We start from the raw sequence: 17,021 nt of genomic DNA, 5'->3' as shown, positions 1-17,021 counted from the left end.
ATCGACTCCGACAAGAAGATGACCGCCATTTAGAGGAAGTGGGACGACTCCGATGAGTGGCTCGGCTTCGAGAGGAAGATCGACTCCGACGGCTGGGTCGACGCCGAGAGGAAGATCGACTTCGAGGACTGGGTCGGTGTCGAGAAGAAGATCGACTTAGATGACTGGTTCGGTGTCGAGGAGATCCGCTCCGACAGGACATGGAACGACTCTGACGATCAGCTCGGCGCTGAGAAGGAGATCGACTCCGACGGGTAGAACGACGAGCCGAAATTGATTGACGTCGAGCTGTATCGGATGAAGCCGGGGAGTGAGTGTGGTACCGAGAGAGTGATCGGCGCCGAGGTCGTTGCCCGGGCTCCAGATGAGACGAACCCTTCGGCGACTCAGCTTGGGTCTTTTCTACTGATTGTTGGGAGTCCTGAAGGGCAGTCGCAGGTTGAGGCGTTTGAATGGCATCGACCTGGATCTCTGCAGGCTGTGTCCCAGGCCCTTTATCATTGGGCCCTGGGGACTTCGCAGGCACCGGAGGGACATCTTTGTACAGATGAAGGAGGTGCCGCTTAAACTCAGCCGAGTCTTCCTGGGCCCTGCTCGGGACTGGAGTTGAGGGGGTAGCCAGGGAACGAGGAAGTGAATCCTCAATGACAATAGACTGCTGCGCAGATTTGTCAGGGGCTCACGACCCGAGCAGACGAGGCGAGCGCGGCGACTTGCCTTGGGAGCGGCGTCGAGGAGACGCTGAAGGCGATCGGCGTCGAAGGGGCTTCGGTGATTTTGAAGGTGAATGACGCCGAGGAGACTTTGAGCGGGAAGCATGGTGCGGTGAACCGCGGCCATCTTGAGAAACCGGAGCGATAAATTTCGCTGGTCGAATAACTACTGAGGAAGGTTTCTTAGAAGCGCTGAACTTTTTGGACTTCTTTATAGTGGGTCCTGCCTCAGACTGGGACTTACTGGTTGAAGTACTGGGTTCAGCAGAACGACCTCGTGAACGAAGTGATTCTTTGTAGAGGTGAGAAAGTAGTCGAATGGAACGAACCCTCAAGGCTTTATTTGTAAGTTTAGAACAGTTCTTACAAGCAGCCGGAATGTGGGCTTCGCCCAAACAAAGAAGGCATTGAGTGTGGGTATCATTCTTAGCCATTTTAGTACCACACACAGAACACTTTTGAAAAGTGGAGCTTTTTTGGGCTCCATGGCTAGAGAGAGGTGCTGACATGTTCTCTCTCCGTGGCGGCAGAAAGAGAACTGGAGGGAAGAGTGCTCCCTCCTCCTTGGGTCATGTGACCGTGGGCGGGGAGATTGCATGCCCCAAGGGGAGGGGGAGCACTCTCTTTTAGATTTTGCTAGAAGCTGACAAATCTTATCCGTGGCTGGCCTGCGCCTGCGCAGTCCCAATGTGGGACTGCATAGAAGCCATTCAGATGAATCAAGGCTCTTATCCTAGCATGGTGACTAAGATTTCTAGTCAGATGTTTTCATATGTTCTGGACACGGGCCCTGAGTTGGTGCCATCACATTAAAAGGGAAAGTCCAGTAGCATGACTAAGGCAAAAATGTGCCCCTATGGCTTTTGACAGTTTTTGTAGCAGATAATTAGGTAAAGGTAAAGGTCCCCTGTGCAAGCACCGGGTCATTCCTGACCCATGGGGTGATGTCACATTCCAACGTTTACGAGGCAGACTGTGTGTTTACGGGGTGGTTTGCCAGTGCCTTCCCTAGTCATCTTCCCTTTACCCCCAGCAAGCTGGGTACTCATTTTACCGACCTCGGAAGGATGGAAGGCTGAGTCAACCTTGAGCCAGCTACCTGAAACCAACTTCTGTTGGAATCGAACTCAGGTCGTGAGCAGAGCTTGGACTACAGTACTCCAGCTTACCACTCTGCACCACGGGGCTCTTAGCAGATAATTAGTTGGTCTTAAATCTAGCTATAGCACAGTCTTCCAGATGTTGTTCTTTCTTTTGGGCAGCTCAATCATCACAGTGGAGCTTAGCCCTGGTGCATGCTGAGTTGATTGTGAGCTATGAATACATCCGCCAAGAGATCTGCATATTTTGTGGTTGTTGAGCATGCAAAAGGGCACACAGCTCAGCTTTAGAGGTCTGAAGAGGACCTCATTTCCCCTTCAGAAGTAACACCGACAGTAAGAGCGATAAAAGAGAACTTAGAATGCATTGTTGTAGTTTATAGTTGTCTCTGGAATGGTCAGTGTTGTATAGCTGTGGGAGTGAATCACATGTACCTCTACTTTTTGTTTATAATCTACTGCAGGGGTCCCCAACATGGCAAGTGTTTTTAGGAAGTGGGTGAGGCCAGGTGTTGCTCCTGCCCAGCAGGGCTTCTTCTGATTGGCCACTGAAGATCTGATTGGCTATGCAAAATAAAGCCACGTCTTTCAGTAGCAGCTACCACCACAGTGTTGGTTTTATGCTGTGTCTCACTCCTCTTTCCCAGTGTATTTTTTTTAGAAATTACTCTTCTTGTCCCCTGCACTTGGGCTTCCTTTGTATGTGGCTCCACTTCCTGTGGCAGCCGATTTGTGGTTTGCTCCGCTTCCCACGGATGCGGTTTTGTGGTCTGGCCCACCGCCTTGCGTCAGAATTCCAAAGGTTCCTCCAGGCTCCAAAAGGACGGGGGGGACCCTGATCCACTGAGAGCAACAACTAAGGAAGAGTGACAAAATGGGATTAATTTGAAACATTAACTGACCTCTAAAGAGCCACTGCAAGCAACTTTGCAGGGACTTATTGGTTGTGATGTTTCCCAATAGCTTATCACTTTGGATGGTCCTCCCACCCTCTACTGCAATTTTTCCTTTTCTTTCCTTCATGTGTACCAGTTCATTATCGATCTAGTTTATTCCTCTCGTCTGTCATCAGTTTCATCTAAATTCATCAGTGCCTAGAAATTGTCTTGTTGAACCGATCATACTGACTTTAGTTACTCATACAAAGGATCTGTATTGTTTCGATGTGTTGCTGTTAACTGACTGTATATAATACGCTGTACTCGTCATGTTACTTCATAGTGTCACATTGGAAGTAGCTGCCACACCAGTACCTACAGACACATTTCATGGCCCATGTTGTGAGTCTGAGCTGGTGATAACACTCCAGAGAAGAGAGGTTTGCTGTCTCTCTCCTTGCCTTCTGCGTTTAACTAGTCAATCAGTTATGGTGGTGAAAACTTGGCTTCATATACCACCATTGAGATCTGAGGTTAGACTACAGAGATATATCCTTTATATGGAAAATTAGGATAACTATGGGCAAAAAGCATGGTCATTTTATCCTCCTTTAATCCATGTTTCAGCCAGGATTCAGCCAGGATTGAACGCATGCGTTTCACCTAATGTGCGTTCGATCCTGGCTGAAACAGGGATTAAAGGAGGATAAAGCAACCATTCGTTTTCGCCCATATGGAAGAGTAGTGTATTTGCATCAGCTTTGGGGTAGGGACCACACTACACACTAGACAGTCATACTTTACTGCCTAATTTGCTTTCTACAACATGGGTATGGCATGCATCCTAGTCACGTGCATTTTTAACTGAAACCAAGCCTTACTGAATTCAGTGGGACACTGCCTAGTAAGTCCACGAAGGAGTGCAGACAGTTTTTCAGTGGAACCTAAAACTAGCAACAAGCAGATCTTATCTAAGGAATGAAAATGTAGAGGATAGGTTAAATTAAGATACATTACTACTAAATAAACAGTTTGCAGGAGTAGTCCTTCAGTTTTCCTGTTTACTTACGTATGTATGTGCCACCAAGTCACAACTGACTTATGGCGGCCCCAGCAAGGGGCTTTCAAAGCAAGTGAGAAGCAGAGGTGGTTTGCCATTGCCTTCCTCTGCAGAGTCTTCCTTGGTGGTCCCACATTCAAGTACCAACCCTGCTTAGCTTCCAGGATCTGAAAAGATCAGGTTATACCATGTCGCTTTACTTACTTAAGAACACTATCTAGTGGTCTAAACTCTGAGCTCTGAATCTAGTCCTGGCTCACATCTCTACACTTGTATAAGACAGAACAGGTAACAACTTGTGAAAGAGCCTCGGTGGCTGGCATTTTGTAGCAATAGGAACACAGCATCTTGCAAGAGCAACCCTTTAAGTCAGCTGGGGCTAATAGTGGTAGAACCACAGATTTGAACCATTGCCTTAATTTCAGTGGAAATTTGTCTGAAGTTAACCTAAAAATAGAAGCAGGAAAATCCTAATATAAGAGGTATGTAAAAACAAGTGAGTTAAGAAACAGATGATGAATGAAGGATAGAAAAAGAACAAGGGACTTGTAAATCTAGCACAAAGGGCAAGATCGTGTAAAGAACAATCTCACTCTGAATGAGGTATTAATGAAGTCTGAGGAAGGGAAGAATAAGATTTTTGCAAAGATACCAAGCTGAGCCCTTTGCCCTCAGTTTAGTTAAAGAGAAATGTTAGGATGAGCAAAGACAGCTAGAGTTGTCCTTATGTTGCGGAGAGAAATGCAAGCACGTTGCCCAGTATTGTTGGAAAGATCCTAGCTTCATTGCCTATAGCTGGCTTGGAGGATTTACTCAGCGTCAGAGCTTTGACCTTACTCAGCTTTAATGAAGCCATAACCTCAAGAAAGCAGCCGAAGAGGAAATTAATGCCCTGCCTGGAGCAGGCAACGCAGTACATTTGGTGAGACATGCTGCTGGACAGAACAAGCATGGGGTGCGGGTTCGTCAAGGTTTATGTTGTGTGTTCTCTTTCTGATTGTTACTCACTTTCCTTGTCTCTTCCCTTTCACTGCCACTTCACAACAGGAGCAGCTCACGGTAAAGTCTTTCTGTCTGTCTCTTTCTCACTCACTTTCTGGTACACATTCTATTTATCTGTGTAATCTTGGTTGTGCGTCACTTTAAGCGGCTAATGCCGTACAATAGGAATGGAAGACATCCTGGACATTTCTCGAGACATCAAGCATTTCATTGGTTCTGTTGTATCTTACATTGATTTGGGCTTAGTGTCTTACCTGTCTGGGTTTCACTCTCTGGGGGACCCAGCTTTATTTGTAGGGTTCTTGAATTAGGGGCAGAAGACCCCTGTCAATGTTCCTGTGGGCAGAACGTTTGTCTTCAGCTCGGGAGAAATATATCCATATCCTACCTGTGCCATAGACTCATTATATTCTCACATTCCTAGGGACCAAGGACGAGGGTGGTTTGTCAATAGCTCTTGAGTCTAGTGGCATCAGAAGGAAAGCCCTCTGGAGAACCTAGGGTGTCACTTCCATAGACAGAGCATCCCCACAGTTTGGAAAGGTGTTATTCTTTTTCTTCTACATACAAATAACCCTTTTATCTCTGTGGTCTGTAGACTTGCTCTTTTAATGAGTGCTCCACATTTATGCTAAACAGAGACAATATTTTGGTATGCCCTAGCCAGAGAGACTACAAACTGCCAGAATGTGTTGCTGATGGAGTTTACCTCTCTGTGCTTGTAATATTGTCCAACGTTGAACTACTAGGAGAAGTTACCCAGTTGTTACGATATGAAGCCACATGCTGGAACCTGTTGCCTTTGTGTCTGGCCTTCAGAAGAGTTATAATCAGGGCGTTGTGTTTCAGGGGCTCTCTTGGTTCTCCCTTGAAATGGAAAAAGTGTTCAGTCAGATGTTTTAAAACCATCTCTCTAGCAATAACTTCCTGAGAGCAATTTCCCCCCAGTCCTTTTAATAGCATAATGTTGCTGTTTACATGTGTGGAAACAGAATTGTTCAAGTGTCCGGGCAACAGTTAGGAATTACAATCTGCGAAGCAGCTGCAGTAGTAATAACTGCTGTTGATATTGTTAAGGATCTAAGACATTTTCTGAAACTATAATTGTAATTTATGACTTAGATGTCTGAAGTGAGACAGTATCTGAAAAGGTTTGTTGTAACTGACTTGCACGTTTAGCTTACTGCTGGCATATACCTTAACATTATTGTGTGCGGGTTCTTTTAAATTTCCAGATTCCTTATTATTTTCAGGGCACTCTTTTTATCATAGCCTAGACAAAGCAGAAAGGTTTAAAGGTCCAATACTGAGAGCCTGAACAGATCTGAAGAGACTTAGCCAAATAAGCCTACACAAGCTCATCCATCACTACACAACAACGCCAACACCATACAACATATCTACAGATATTTTTGTTATAGATGCTTCTCCCAAGGCAGAGAAGGACCTTCCCTGGAGGTTTTTAAGCAGAGGCTAGATGGCCATCTATGGCTGGTTTTAAAGAGAATGGATGTGGTTGGTTTTAAAAGCTATGGCTGGTTTTAAAGGAAATGGGTGTGCGACTACATCTGATCGTTTTGATCCGCAACCTGTACTGTGGACAAGAGGCCACAGTTAGAACAGAATATGGAGAAACAGAATGGTTTCCACTTGGCAAAGGTGTCAGACAAGGATGTATTTTATCTCCCTATCTCTTCAATCTATATGCAGAACATATAATTAGGAAAGCTGGATTAGATTTAGATGAAGGTGGAGTGAAAATTGGAGGGAGGAACATTAATAATTTGAGATATGCTGATGACACTACATTATTGGCAGAAAATAGTGAAGATTTGAAACAACTACTGCTGAAAGTTAAAAGAGAAAGTGCCAAAGCAGGACTACAGCTGAACATCAAGAAAAAAAATGTAATGACTACAGGAGAATTACACAACTTTTAAGGTTGACAATGAGGAAATTGAAATTGTTCAAGACTTTCTATTCCTTGGCTCCACCATCAACCAAAAGGGAGACTGCAGCCAAGAAATCAGGAGATTGAGACTGGGAAGGGCAGCCATGAAGGAGCTAGAAAAGATTTTGAAGTGTAAGGATGTGTCACTGGCCACCAAGACTAGATTAATTCATGCCATTGTATTCCCTATTACTATGTATGGGTGTGAAAGCTGGACAGTGAAGAAAGCTGATAGGAAGAAAATAGATTCCTTTGAAATGTGGTGTTGGAGGAGAGTGTTACGGATTCCATGGACTGCCAAAAAAACAAATCAATGGGTTATAGATCAAATCAAGTCTGAACTGACCCTAAAATGACTAAACTAAGGCTATCGTATTTTGGTCACGTCATGAGATGACAAGAGTCACTGGAAAAGACAGTCATGCTAGGAAAAGTTGAGGGCAGCAGGAAAAGAGGAAGACCCAACAAGAGATGGATTGACTCAATAAAGGAAGCCACAGCCTTCACTTTGCAAGATCTGAGCAAGGCTGTCAAAGATAGGACTTTTTGGAGGACTTTCATTCATAGGGTCACCATGAGTCGGAAGCGACTTGACGGCACAACACACACACAGATGGCCATCTGTCAGCAATGCTGATTCTATTACCTTAGGCAGATCATGAGAGGGAGGGCATCTTGGCCATCTTCTGGGAATGGAGTAGGGGTCACTGGGGTGTGTGTGTGGGAGGTAGTTGTGAATTTCCTGCATTGTGCAGGGGGTTGGACTAGATGGCCCTGGTGGTCCCTTCCAACTCTATGATTCTATGACGTGAAAAATAATATGAGCCACTTTACGAGTCAACATCAGAACCCAAACAAGTGCATCAGCCTCCCAAGTGGAAATCAGCTTCAGGGACTTGAGATTGTTCTCCAAGATCTCATAGTTTGGCATTAAGATTGTGAGTAGGGTGTCCAACCTTCAGGTACTAGCTGGAGAACTCCTGCTATTACAACAGATCTCCAGCCAATAGAGATCAGTTCGCCTGGAGAAAATGGCCACTTTAGCAATTGGGCTCTATGACATTGAAGTCCCTCCCCAAACCCCACCCTCCTCAGGTTCCGCCCCAAAACCTCCCACCGGTGGCAAAGAGGGACCTGGCAACCCTAATTGTGACTGAGCATTGGAAGAATGTAAACCCTGTTTGACAGCTTAGTAGCATTATTGTAGCAGGCATACAATAGCATGCTTCTTAGGAGAAACTTCCTATATTTTCACTAATGCTAAGGTTGATTTGGATTTTTGTTTTCCTTAGGGAAGTCATTATGACTACACAGCTGAATACTACATAAAGTTCAGAGAACAGACACACTTAACACTATGTCAGTAATGCATACACTATCAATGTTTCTGTTATGTTACTCTCAGTTTACATGTTTTTATTCAGACAGTAACATTTGAGTAGCTATCTAATTTACCACATCACTGCACATCCTGTTTTTGGCATTTTTGCAGTAGCTTCTTGTGCATCATTTGAAGATGAGGAGGACAGGTTATATATTTTTCTAAAGTAGGAATGAAACAGAGACTACAAAAAGTCTATCTTTTCCGACTTTCCTCTAATCTTTCCCTCAGTAGGAATACATGTGTTTAAGGTAAAGGCGAACAGAGTTAAGGCAGTTGGGGTTGCTTACACTGTCATAGGCACAGCAATCCTGGGAACCGCAGCAGCCAGGGATGGCGCGGCTGCGGCGCTACCACAGAGGCTTCCCAGTTGCCGCAGGTGGGGAAAGGCGGTTTAAATGGGGGGGAATTAAAATGGGGGGAAAGGCCCCATTGCAAACAGTGAATGGGGTTAGGAAGCTGCCTAAAGACTGCGCCAGCGTAAGTGGCCCTAGGCTGGTGTCCGTGCCAGCTTGCATGGTGCAAGTGGCACGGACGCTGGCATTGGGGTTACGCAGGTTCCTAAGAGCATTTTCCCCCTCCCTTCAGGGTTGCACAGTTAGTATATATGATATTCTTGTCTTAGCGTGTGTGTCATGCATGGAAACCAGTGCTAGAATTTCTTCCAACCGTTCGCTACTGGAGAGAACCTTTTAAAACATCATGCATCTCACAGATTATGTGCTGATGTACGAGTTTGGAAAAGCATGTGGTACAGCTGTCCCAGGACTGGACCATTTCAGAATATTCTTGGAATCCCTCCCCCCGCCAGTAATTCTGTGAGACTACTTTTCCGCATGAGTTTTTTAATCGATTCTGGCCCCGAACTGCTTTGCTTTATCCCCTGATCCCCGTATGCATTTTTGTGCCTTTGGTTTTCATTTTGGTTTTTGCTTGTTTATTTGTTTGTTTTTTATTTCCCCCTCCCCCATTTTTTCCTGGTTCTTTTGAGACCACTTTTAGCCTGCACTTTTTTTGGAAGCTGATTTTGAGTCGGCTTTTTCCTCAGGCATAATGTTTTTGTCGGTTTTCTTTGTCCCGCCACTCCCACCCACCTCAAGCCCACTATTCAATGATTGGACTGTTGCGGTCAAACCACTCCCACTCCACCCCACCCTGAAGATGAGTGATGTCTTTTGTTAAAAAAGAACTAAAATATCAATATATATTGCTAGAGATATACCTTTTTTCTTATATTCCCACAAGGGAAGAGACTAGAGATTTACCCTTTTTAAAATGAAAGATGGGAATTCAGAGAGCCATCAAAGTAGGGTTGCCAAACTCCAGGTACTAGCTGGAGTTCTCCTGCTATTACAACTGATCTCCAGCCAATAGAGATCAGTTCACCTGGAGAAAATGGCTGCTTTGACAATTGGACTCTATAGCATTGAAGTCCCTCCCCTCCCCATACCCTGCCCTCAGGCTCTGCCCCAAAAACCTCCCGCCAGTGGCAAAGAGGGACCAGCAACCCTACCTTGAAGCCTATTGTTACAGTGCTCCAGGATATACCGATATTTTAGTGCCTTTTTTGAAAAAAACAGGATGAACACATGAAGCTGCTTTATACTGAATCAGACCCTTGGTCCATCAAAGTCAGTATTGTCTACTCAGTCAGTATTGTCTACTCAGACCAGCAGCGGCTCTCAGGCAGAGGTCTCAGGCAGAGGTCTTTCACATCACCTACTTGCCTAGTCCTTTTAGCTGGAGATGCCAGGGATTGAACCTGGGACCTTCTGCATGCCAAGCAGATGCTCTTCCACTGATCCACAGCTCCTCCCCTAACTGACACCACTGATGATGACAGCACCCTCCCTTGAAAATCCTCATGGTTGAAGCCACATGCAGAAGAAAATAAACTAACTCCACAACTGTGAAAATGCAGAGGGAGGGCAGATGTGTGGGAGAACCGTGCCCAAACCAACTCCAGTGCTTGTGGATCAACTGCCAAGAAAACCAGATGTCGCGCATGTGGAAAAGCCCTGAGTAGAAAAGTAACATGTCATGTAGACAGCTAGGCTAGAATACTTTTCCTTGAAGTGCTAGTTTGCCATACGCAACAAGCTTTTGACATGGAGAGCGTTCAAACATTCCAGGTCCCCTCCTGCATTCTGTAATGGTACAGTCCCCAAAAGACTTTAACACATGCTTTTTCTGAATATTTTGATTGCCTTCCCATCTCAGAAATAACAATGAATCAAGTTCATATTGGTACCTATACCCCGAACACCCCAGTAGTATTTTATATCAGTGCCTTTGAGGATGTATTGACCTTTTCTGCCTCAGAAATGGAATGGTTCTCTAGATGTTCCTTGATGTCTATGTGCTTTTTCATTCTGCAGCAATTCTGTAATAAGCTTCCTGTATATCTCTCGTTCTGATATCTCTGTGGAATTTATTTGCAGAAAGCTGCTACACTTCCCTATTGCTCTTTAAAGTGATAAAACAGCACTATATGTTGGCACTTATATGCTCCAGCTCTGTCCTTTACTAGTTTTCCCACATGTGGTATAAACCAGTACAAAATAGAAATATTTATTTATCATTTTTATTTATTTATCATTTTTATTTATTTATTTATTTATTTAATTATGTGGCCTTTCCACCTGATCAGGGTCTTCAAGGTGGCGCACATAAAAACACAAAACCATTTGGACAAGTAAAACAACATTTAAAATTATAAAATAATTGAATAAACCTATAAACTAACAACACCTGAACCAGGGAAGAGGGCCAGTAACTGTTATTGGAGATACTTCAAATGAAACAAATACATCTTCACCTGCTGATAGAAGACACAGACAGAGAGAGATAGACAAATCTCCCTGGGGAGGGAATTTCAAAGTTTTGGTGCCATAACCAAGAAAGCCCTTTCTCAGGTTGCCACTCATCTGACCTCAGATGGTGAGGGCAACTGAATTGGGGCCTCCAAAAACGACCAGAGTGAACGAGTAGGTTTATATGGGAGGCGGTGGTCTTCAGGTATGTTGGTCCTAGCTCATACAGGGCTTTAAAAGTCAATGCCGGCACCTTGAATTGAACCCAGGAACAAATTGGACGCCAGTGGAGATGGAACAAGACTGGAGTGATATCGTCCCTATGACCCACTCCTGTCAACACTCTGTCCACAGCATTCTGTACCAATTGCAGTAATCTAATCCAGATGTCACCAGAGGATGCACCAGAGTGGCAAGATATTTTATGTGATTGTGTGCATAAATCCATAGTCAGAAGGAGGGAGCTGAGAAATTTGTTCCGTTTTGTGACTGTGAGAAAAGATGGTGGAGATGTGGGCAAGGAAACACAATGCAGTTCTAAACAGAGTTACGCCCTTTGAATGTCAATAGTCTTAGAAGGGTGTAACACTCTGTTTAGAATTGCACTCTTGTAAAAAGTGCTAGCGTGTTTAAACTGTTGCAAGGGTACCCTACACAGATGTACCCCCACAAGTCTGTGGATGAGATTGGCCTAATCACTTTTTCCTTACTCTCTTGTTCGACTATAAAATGCAGGCTCTGTTTAAACCCTTTGGGTGAGGTGCTAATGAAGTGCTTGGAATTCTTTATCTTTTCTTTCCCCTTCTGTATTCTGAGATATCCGCAGTCATAGTTTGGTAAATGCCATTGGTGCACGAAAGCTGCTTGTGAAAAATGTACATGGAAAAAATGATAATGAGTCTGGAATTGTAGCCTGCATCCCAGGCATGGACGTAGCAAGGGTTGGGCTAGAAAGAAATGAGAGCTGATTCAGTATTTTGTACAAATACTTTGGCACTATGCATCAGTTGATATGAATAAGTGCCCTAAAGAGCGTCACGTTACTCTTTATGTCCTGATACAACTGCAAGCAGCAGCCCCTTCCATGTCTCTGGAGTACTCAGAAAGAATGGAAAATAAACAAATTAGAGAAGCTGTATCCAGCAGCACTCAAGACGTAATCCCCTTAGAAAGCATCCCCACCAGACCACATGAGGAATACATGCTACAAGACTGAATGTGGTGTTTCTTTGGGGTCTTAAGAAATCCCCCCACAGGGTGTTTTTGATGCCATTAGATTAAAGCATTGCTGAAGCAGGTGAAAGCCGACTGGGCGAGCGGGCAGATAATGAAAGGGCATTCTAGTAGATACAGTAGTGGAGGGAAGTAGAAGCCTATAAAGAGGAATTTTTTTTAAAAAGGGAAGAGTGGAAAGATTGATACCTGAAACAGTAGGTAGGGCAAACAAAACAGAATAGCTTCTGAGATGACATCTTAGTTTGGGGGGGGGGGAATTAGGCTTGGCATCTGTAACATGGAGCACCTTTTGAGGAATGTGGATGACAGAAAGGGTCAAGTAATGGTGTTCTCAGTGGTGCTCTGGAATGCAGCATCAGTAAGTGGCTGCCGGGTGTGGGTTCCTTTGGCAGCCGTGTCCTGGACCAGTGCAAAGACGCAGGCCTCACTGTTTCTCCCCCCCCCCCCGCTCTTCTGTCCCCACCCAACATATCTCTACAGAGGCAGCAAAGGGAAAGACATCAACACCATTAAATCCTTGCGTGTCCTTCGTGTCCTCAGACCCCTCAAAACTATCAAGCGATTGCCAAAGCTCAAGGTAAGTTCAGGGTGGTTCATGGAGAAATTAGAAAAGGGTTTTCATGGAAGTGAGGGCTATTCATAATCATCACTTTGAACATCAGGAGAAACTGGAAGGTGGTTGGGGCAAAGCTGATGGTTTGAAAGAAGGATGTGGTGATGGCTGCCAACTTGGAAGGCTTTAAGATGGGAGTGGACATGTTCATGGAGGAGAGGGCTATTCATGGCTACTAGTTAAAATGGATACTAGTCATGATGCATACCAAATCTCTCCAGGATCAGAGGAGCATGCCTATTATATTAGGTGCTGTGGAACACAGGCAGGATGCTGCTGCAGTTGTCATGTTTGTTGGCTTCCTAGAGGCACCTGGTTGGCCACTATGTGAACAGGCTGCTGGACTTGATGGACCTTGGTCTGATCCAGCATGGCCTTTTTATGTACTTATTTCTCTGGTTAGCCAGCAACCCTTACTAAAGCCCTCTGTTTTTTTTCCAGGCTGTCTTTGATTGCGTGGTGAACTCTCTCAAAAATGTCCTCAACATCCTCATTGTGTATATGCTCTTCATGTTCATCTTTGCTGTGGTGGCTGTCCAGCTCTTCAAGGGCAAGTTCTTCTTCTGCACTGATGAGTCCAAGGAGTTTGAAAAGGATTGCAAGTATGTAGTTTCCATCCATCTGCTACTATTCTGCATCCAGGACCACTATCCTGGTTATGAGAGGATGAGGACCCCAAATCTAACCTGTGCACGTTTTCACAGTCCTATGTGATTCGTATGTTCTTCTGTCTTCCCACACATTTTGTTCCTCCTTCAGACTGAACCGCATCACACATGTGGAAGGAACATCAACCTTCCCACCTGCGCTGTTACTGTGAACACGGACTGACTGGGGAGGAGCTATTTGGCCTGTTGTAGACCACATGGCCATTTGCTCTTCCACAACAGGCAAATAGTTCCTTCCCCAGACCACTTCTGTTCAGGTTAACAGTGCAGGAAGGAAGGCTGAAGCCTTCATGAACTTCATGAAGTACATGAACTATGGTCCGATCTGGAGCAGGAACAGAACAGTGAACATGGGGGAAAGGACACACAGATCACATATGGTTGTGAAAGAGTGCACAGGTTGGGTTTAGCGTCCCTATCCTGTGAAATCTATCTGGTGGAAATCAACCCTAATTCAACCTGGTACAGGATATTCATACTAATTTGTTCCTGTCTTCCTACCATTCCCCATACCCAGCTCTTCACTTTTGATATTTGCTTACTATTAGTACCACTATAAAATGTTCTCCCTTTCACTCTCTTCAGTAGAAACAGTTCAACCTGCGATTAACTTGAGCCCCTTCCCTTTTTCCTTATATCGCTGCAAGGAAAGGGACTACAGACTGACTTAAAAAAAACGATAGCTGAGAATTCAGAGATCTTGCCACACCTATCAGTATATTGATATAACAATATTCTAGTGCCAATGTTTTTAAAAAAATCCCCTTGTTGGCGGGGAAACAAAGTAGCTGCTGCAGGGTCAGGAAAATCCAAATTTTCCCACCTACACAGCAGTCATCTAGGCTTTTGTCAGGCTTCAGTAAATGCACGGCGTTTCAGGCAATAGAACTCAAATCCAGGCAGAGCAGCGATTCAAGAATTTATTCCGAAAGTCAGTGATTTCAGTAAGGAGACACAAAAGGCTGGAATACATGGCAGGGGGAATGTGGATACATTTATAGGGCTGATACAATAGAGTTACAGGAACAAAGAGACAATGTAGTCGTTTCCTGCCGGTAACGACTTAAGTAAAACTGAAACAGAAACAATTATGAACAATCAGTGGAGGAGATGGCCGAGCTCTCGGCTTTGTGCGCGGGACCCGATATCAGATCTAAGATTTACACTGGCGGGTCCCAATACAATTGTAAATCTCTGGCTGGAGTTCGTGTGCAAAATGTGGGGGGAAGGAGTGCATGGAGAATTCCATTTTGTTTGCGGGGAAACCATATTGTTTGAGGACTGAGCTGTCAGAAGCCCTATCTGACATTCCGCCTCTCCAAAGACCCCCTCCCCTGGTTCCCAGGCTTGTTGGGACAATTCCGATGGAACTCGGTGATCAGAGAGGGAGCGTTCACATGTTCTGCCGCAACCCACTCATCGTGACTCGAGTTCAAATGTTTCCAGTGTACCAGGTACTCCAGCAGACCCGTCCGCAGCCTGGAGTCTAGGACCCTAGAAATTTCAAAATGCTGTTCCCCCTGTACCATGATAGGAGTTGGCTCTGGGGGTGCAGGGTGCCAATCGGGGGCGGGAGAAAAGGGTTTCGGGAGGCTAATGTGAAACACAGGGTGTACCCCCTGCAGAGTCTTGGGGAGGTCCAGTTCAGCAATGACCTCATTGATTACCCGGGATATGGTAAACGGACCCACGTATTTTTGGCAAAGCTTTCTACAAGGACGCAGAGACTTTAAGTTCTTGGTGGAAAGGTACACCTTTTCCCCGACCACAAGATCCCACTGAGGCGCTCGGTGTTTGTCGGCCTTCGCTTTGTACCGTTCCTTAGCCTGGTCCAATTGTTTGACAAGTCCTGGCCAAGTGTTCCTGACAGTGTTAGACCGTGCCGACACCTCCGGAGGGTCGCCCCCCGGTGGGAGGGGGACCGCTCCCAAAGGGTCGAATTCCACCCCGAAGACAGTCTTAAAGGGGTTCTGCCCAGTAGCAGAGTGCACAGAGTTGTTATAGGCGTACTCCGCCAGGGGTAACAGGTCGATCCAGTTATCCTGGTGATAATTGGTGAAGCAGCACAAGTAGCATTCAACAACAGCATTCACCCTCTCCGTCTGCCCATCTGTCTGGGGGTGATAGGCTGACGACAAAACCTGTTGTACCCCAACAATTCCCAAAAACACCTGCCAGAATTTAGACAGGAATACCAAGCCTCTGTTGCTCACAATCTTCCAAGGAAAACCGTGCAGACGGAAGATCTGTTGAACAAACAGGCGGGCCAACTTGTGGGCTGAGGACAACCCCTCGCACAGAATAAGGTGGATCTGCTAGAAAACAGATCCGTGATGACCCAAAGCACGGTTTTCCCCTGGCTAGGAGGAAGATTGGTTACAAAGTCCATACCAATCACCCGCCAGGGAGCCTCCGGAGTCTCCAGGGGACTTTCCCATGAGACGTTTATTGGTAGCACATGTTTGGCAGTACCTTACGAAACCATCTATGTCCTGGCGCATCCCTGGCCACCAAAAGTGCCGCCGTACCAGGTGTAGGGTCTTAACGAAACCAAAGTGACCCCCCCGTCTTGGAGCTGTGGCTCCATTCTAGCGCTTCCTGGCGCAGCTTCTGGAGAACATAAGTCTTTCCTTCCGGGGTCCCAGTTTCCTCCACCCCAAGGGGACCCTCCCCTCATTCCTCGCGAAGAGCCTCCTCCCACCTGGTCTTTGCGGCAGAGGGCAGATCTCCAGGAACCTCCTGGGAGCGGGGGGGAATCGTGAGCCTCCCTCTGCGGGAGGGCCGGGGGAGGCAGAGAACCCACCGCCCGGGCTTGGGCCCGGGTCCGGACTCCCCGGGGGGGAGGCATTGAGTGCTCCCTCTCGCTGGAGGTCCGGTACAGGTGTGGTAACCGCCGCCCAGGTATGGGCCCGGGTCCGAACCCCTGGGGGACGAGTGGCACCGCTTGTGCCGCTTTGTGGAAGCACCGGGGCGGGGGGGGGCGCCGCCCGGGCTTGGGCCCAGGTCAGAACTCCCGCGCTTGCCCCCTCTGGGTCCAAGCCCAGGTATTCTGGGGTGAAAAGGGACCCAAGCAGCTGCTCGACTCTGCAGTCGTACTGCGGCATGCAGGAGAGACCATCCGCCAGGCAATTCTCCCTCCCGGGAACATACTTAATGGTGAAGCGGAATCTAGAGAAAAAGTCCGCCCACCTCAGCTGTTTGGCCGAGAGCCTCCTCTGCCCCAAGATGGCCTCGAGGTTTTGGTGGTCTGTCCAAATGTCAAACGGCACCATCGCCCCTTCTAAGAACTGGCGCCAAATTGTGAGGGCATGTTTGATAGCCATGGCCTCCTTTTCCCCAATCGGCCAGTTGAGCTCGGCCCCTGAGAACTTTTTGGAAAAGTAGGCGTAAGGTCTGAGCTTCCCCTGAGCGTCCTTCTGCAGAAGTGCTCCCCCCATTGCTTTGTCAGAAGTGTCTACTTGCAGGACGAAAGTCCGAGAACAGTCGGGGTGAGCTAAAACGGGCTTAGACGTGAACCGGCTCTTTAGAAAGTCGAACACTGCCTGGCAGCGGTCGTCCCACGCCACCTGATAGTTAGCGGCCGTGGCCGCCTGACCCTTCCCCTTG

At 46.4% G+C, this 17,021-nt stretch overlaps 1 protein-coding gene across 1 annotated transcript in view; it reads left to right on the top strand.

The window, feature by feature from the left end:
- The window catches only part of CACNA1A (calcium voltage-gated channel subunit alpha1 A), a 259,565-nt gene that overhangs the window by 145,282 nt on the left and 97,262 nt on the right, over positions 1 to 17,021 (top strand). Inside the window, exons 25-26 of the mRNA XM_056867234.1 lie at positions 12,615 to 12,711; positions 13,189 to 13,349. Coding sequence (XP_056723212.1) covers positions 12,615 to 12,711; positions 13,189 to 13,349 — 258 coding nt within the window. The remainder of the gene's footprint in view (positions 1 to 12,614; positions 12,712 to 13,188; positions 13,350 to 17,021) is intronic.

Source organism: Euleptes europaea, chromosome 1 (assembly GCF_029931775.1).
Source record: "Euleptes europaea isolate rEulEur1 chromosome 1, rEulEur1.hap1, whole genome shotgun sequence".
Classification (NCBI taxonomy): Eukaryota; Metazoa; Chordata; class Lepidosauria; order Squamata; family Sphaerodactylidae; genus Euleptes; species Euleptes europaea.
This window is presented reverse-complemented; position numbering and strand designations above follow the sequence as displayed.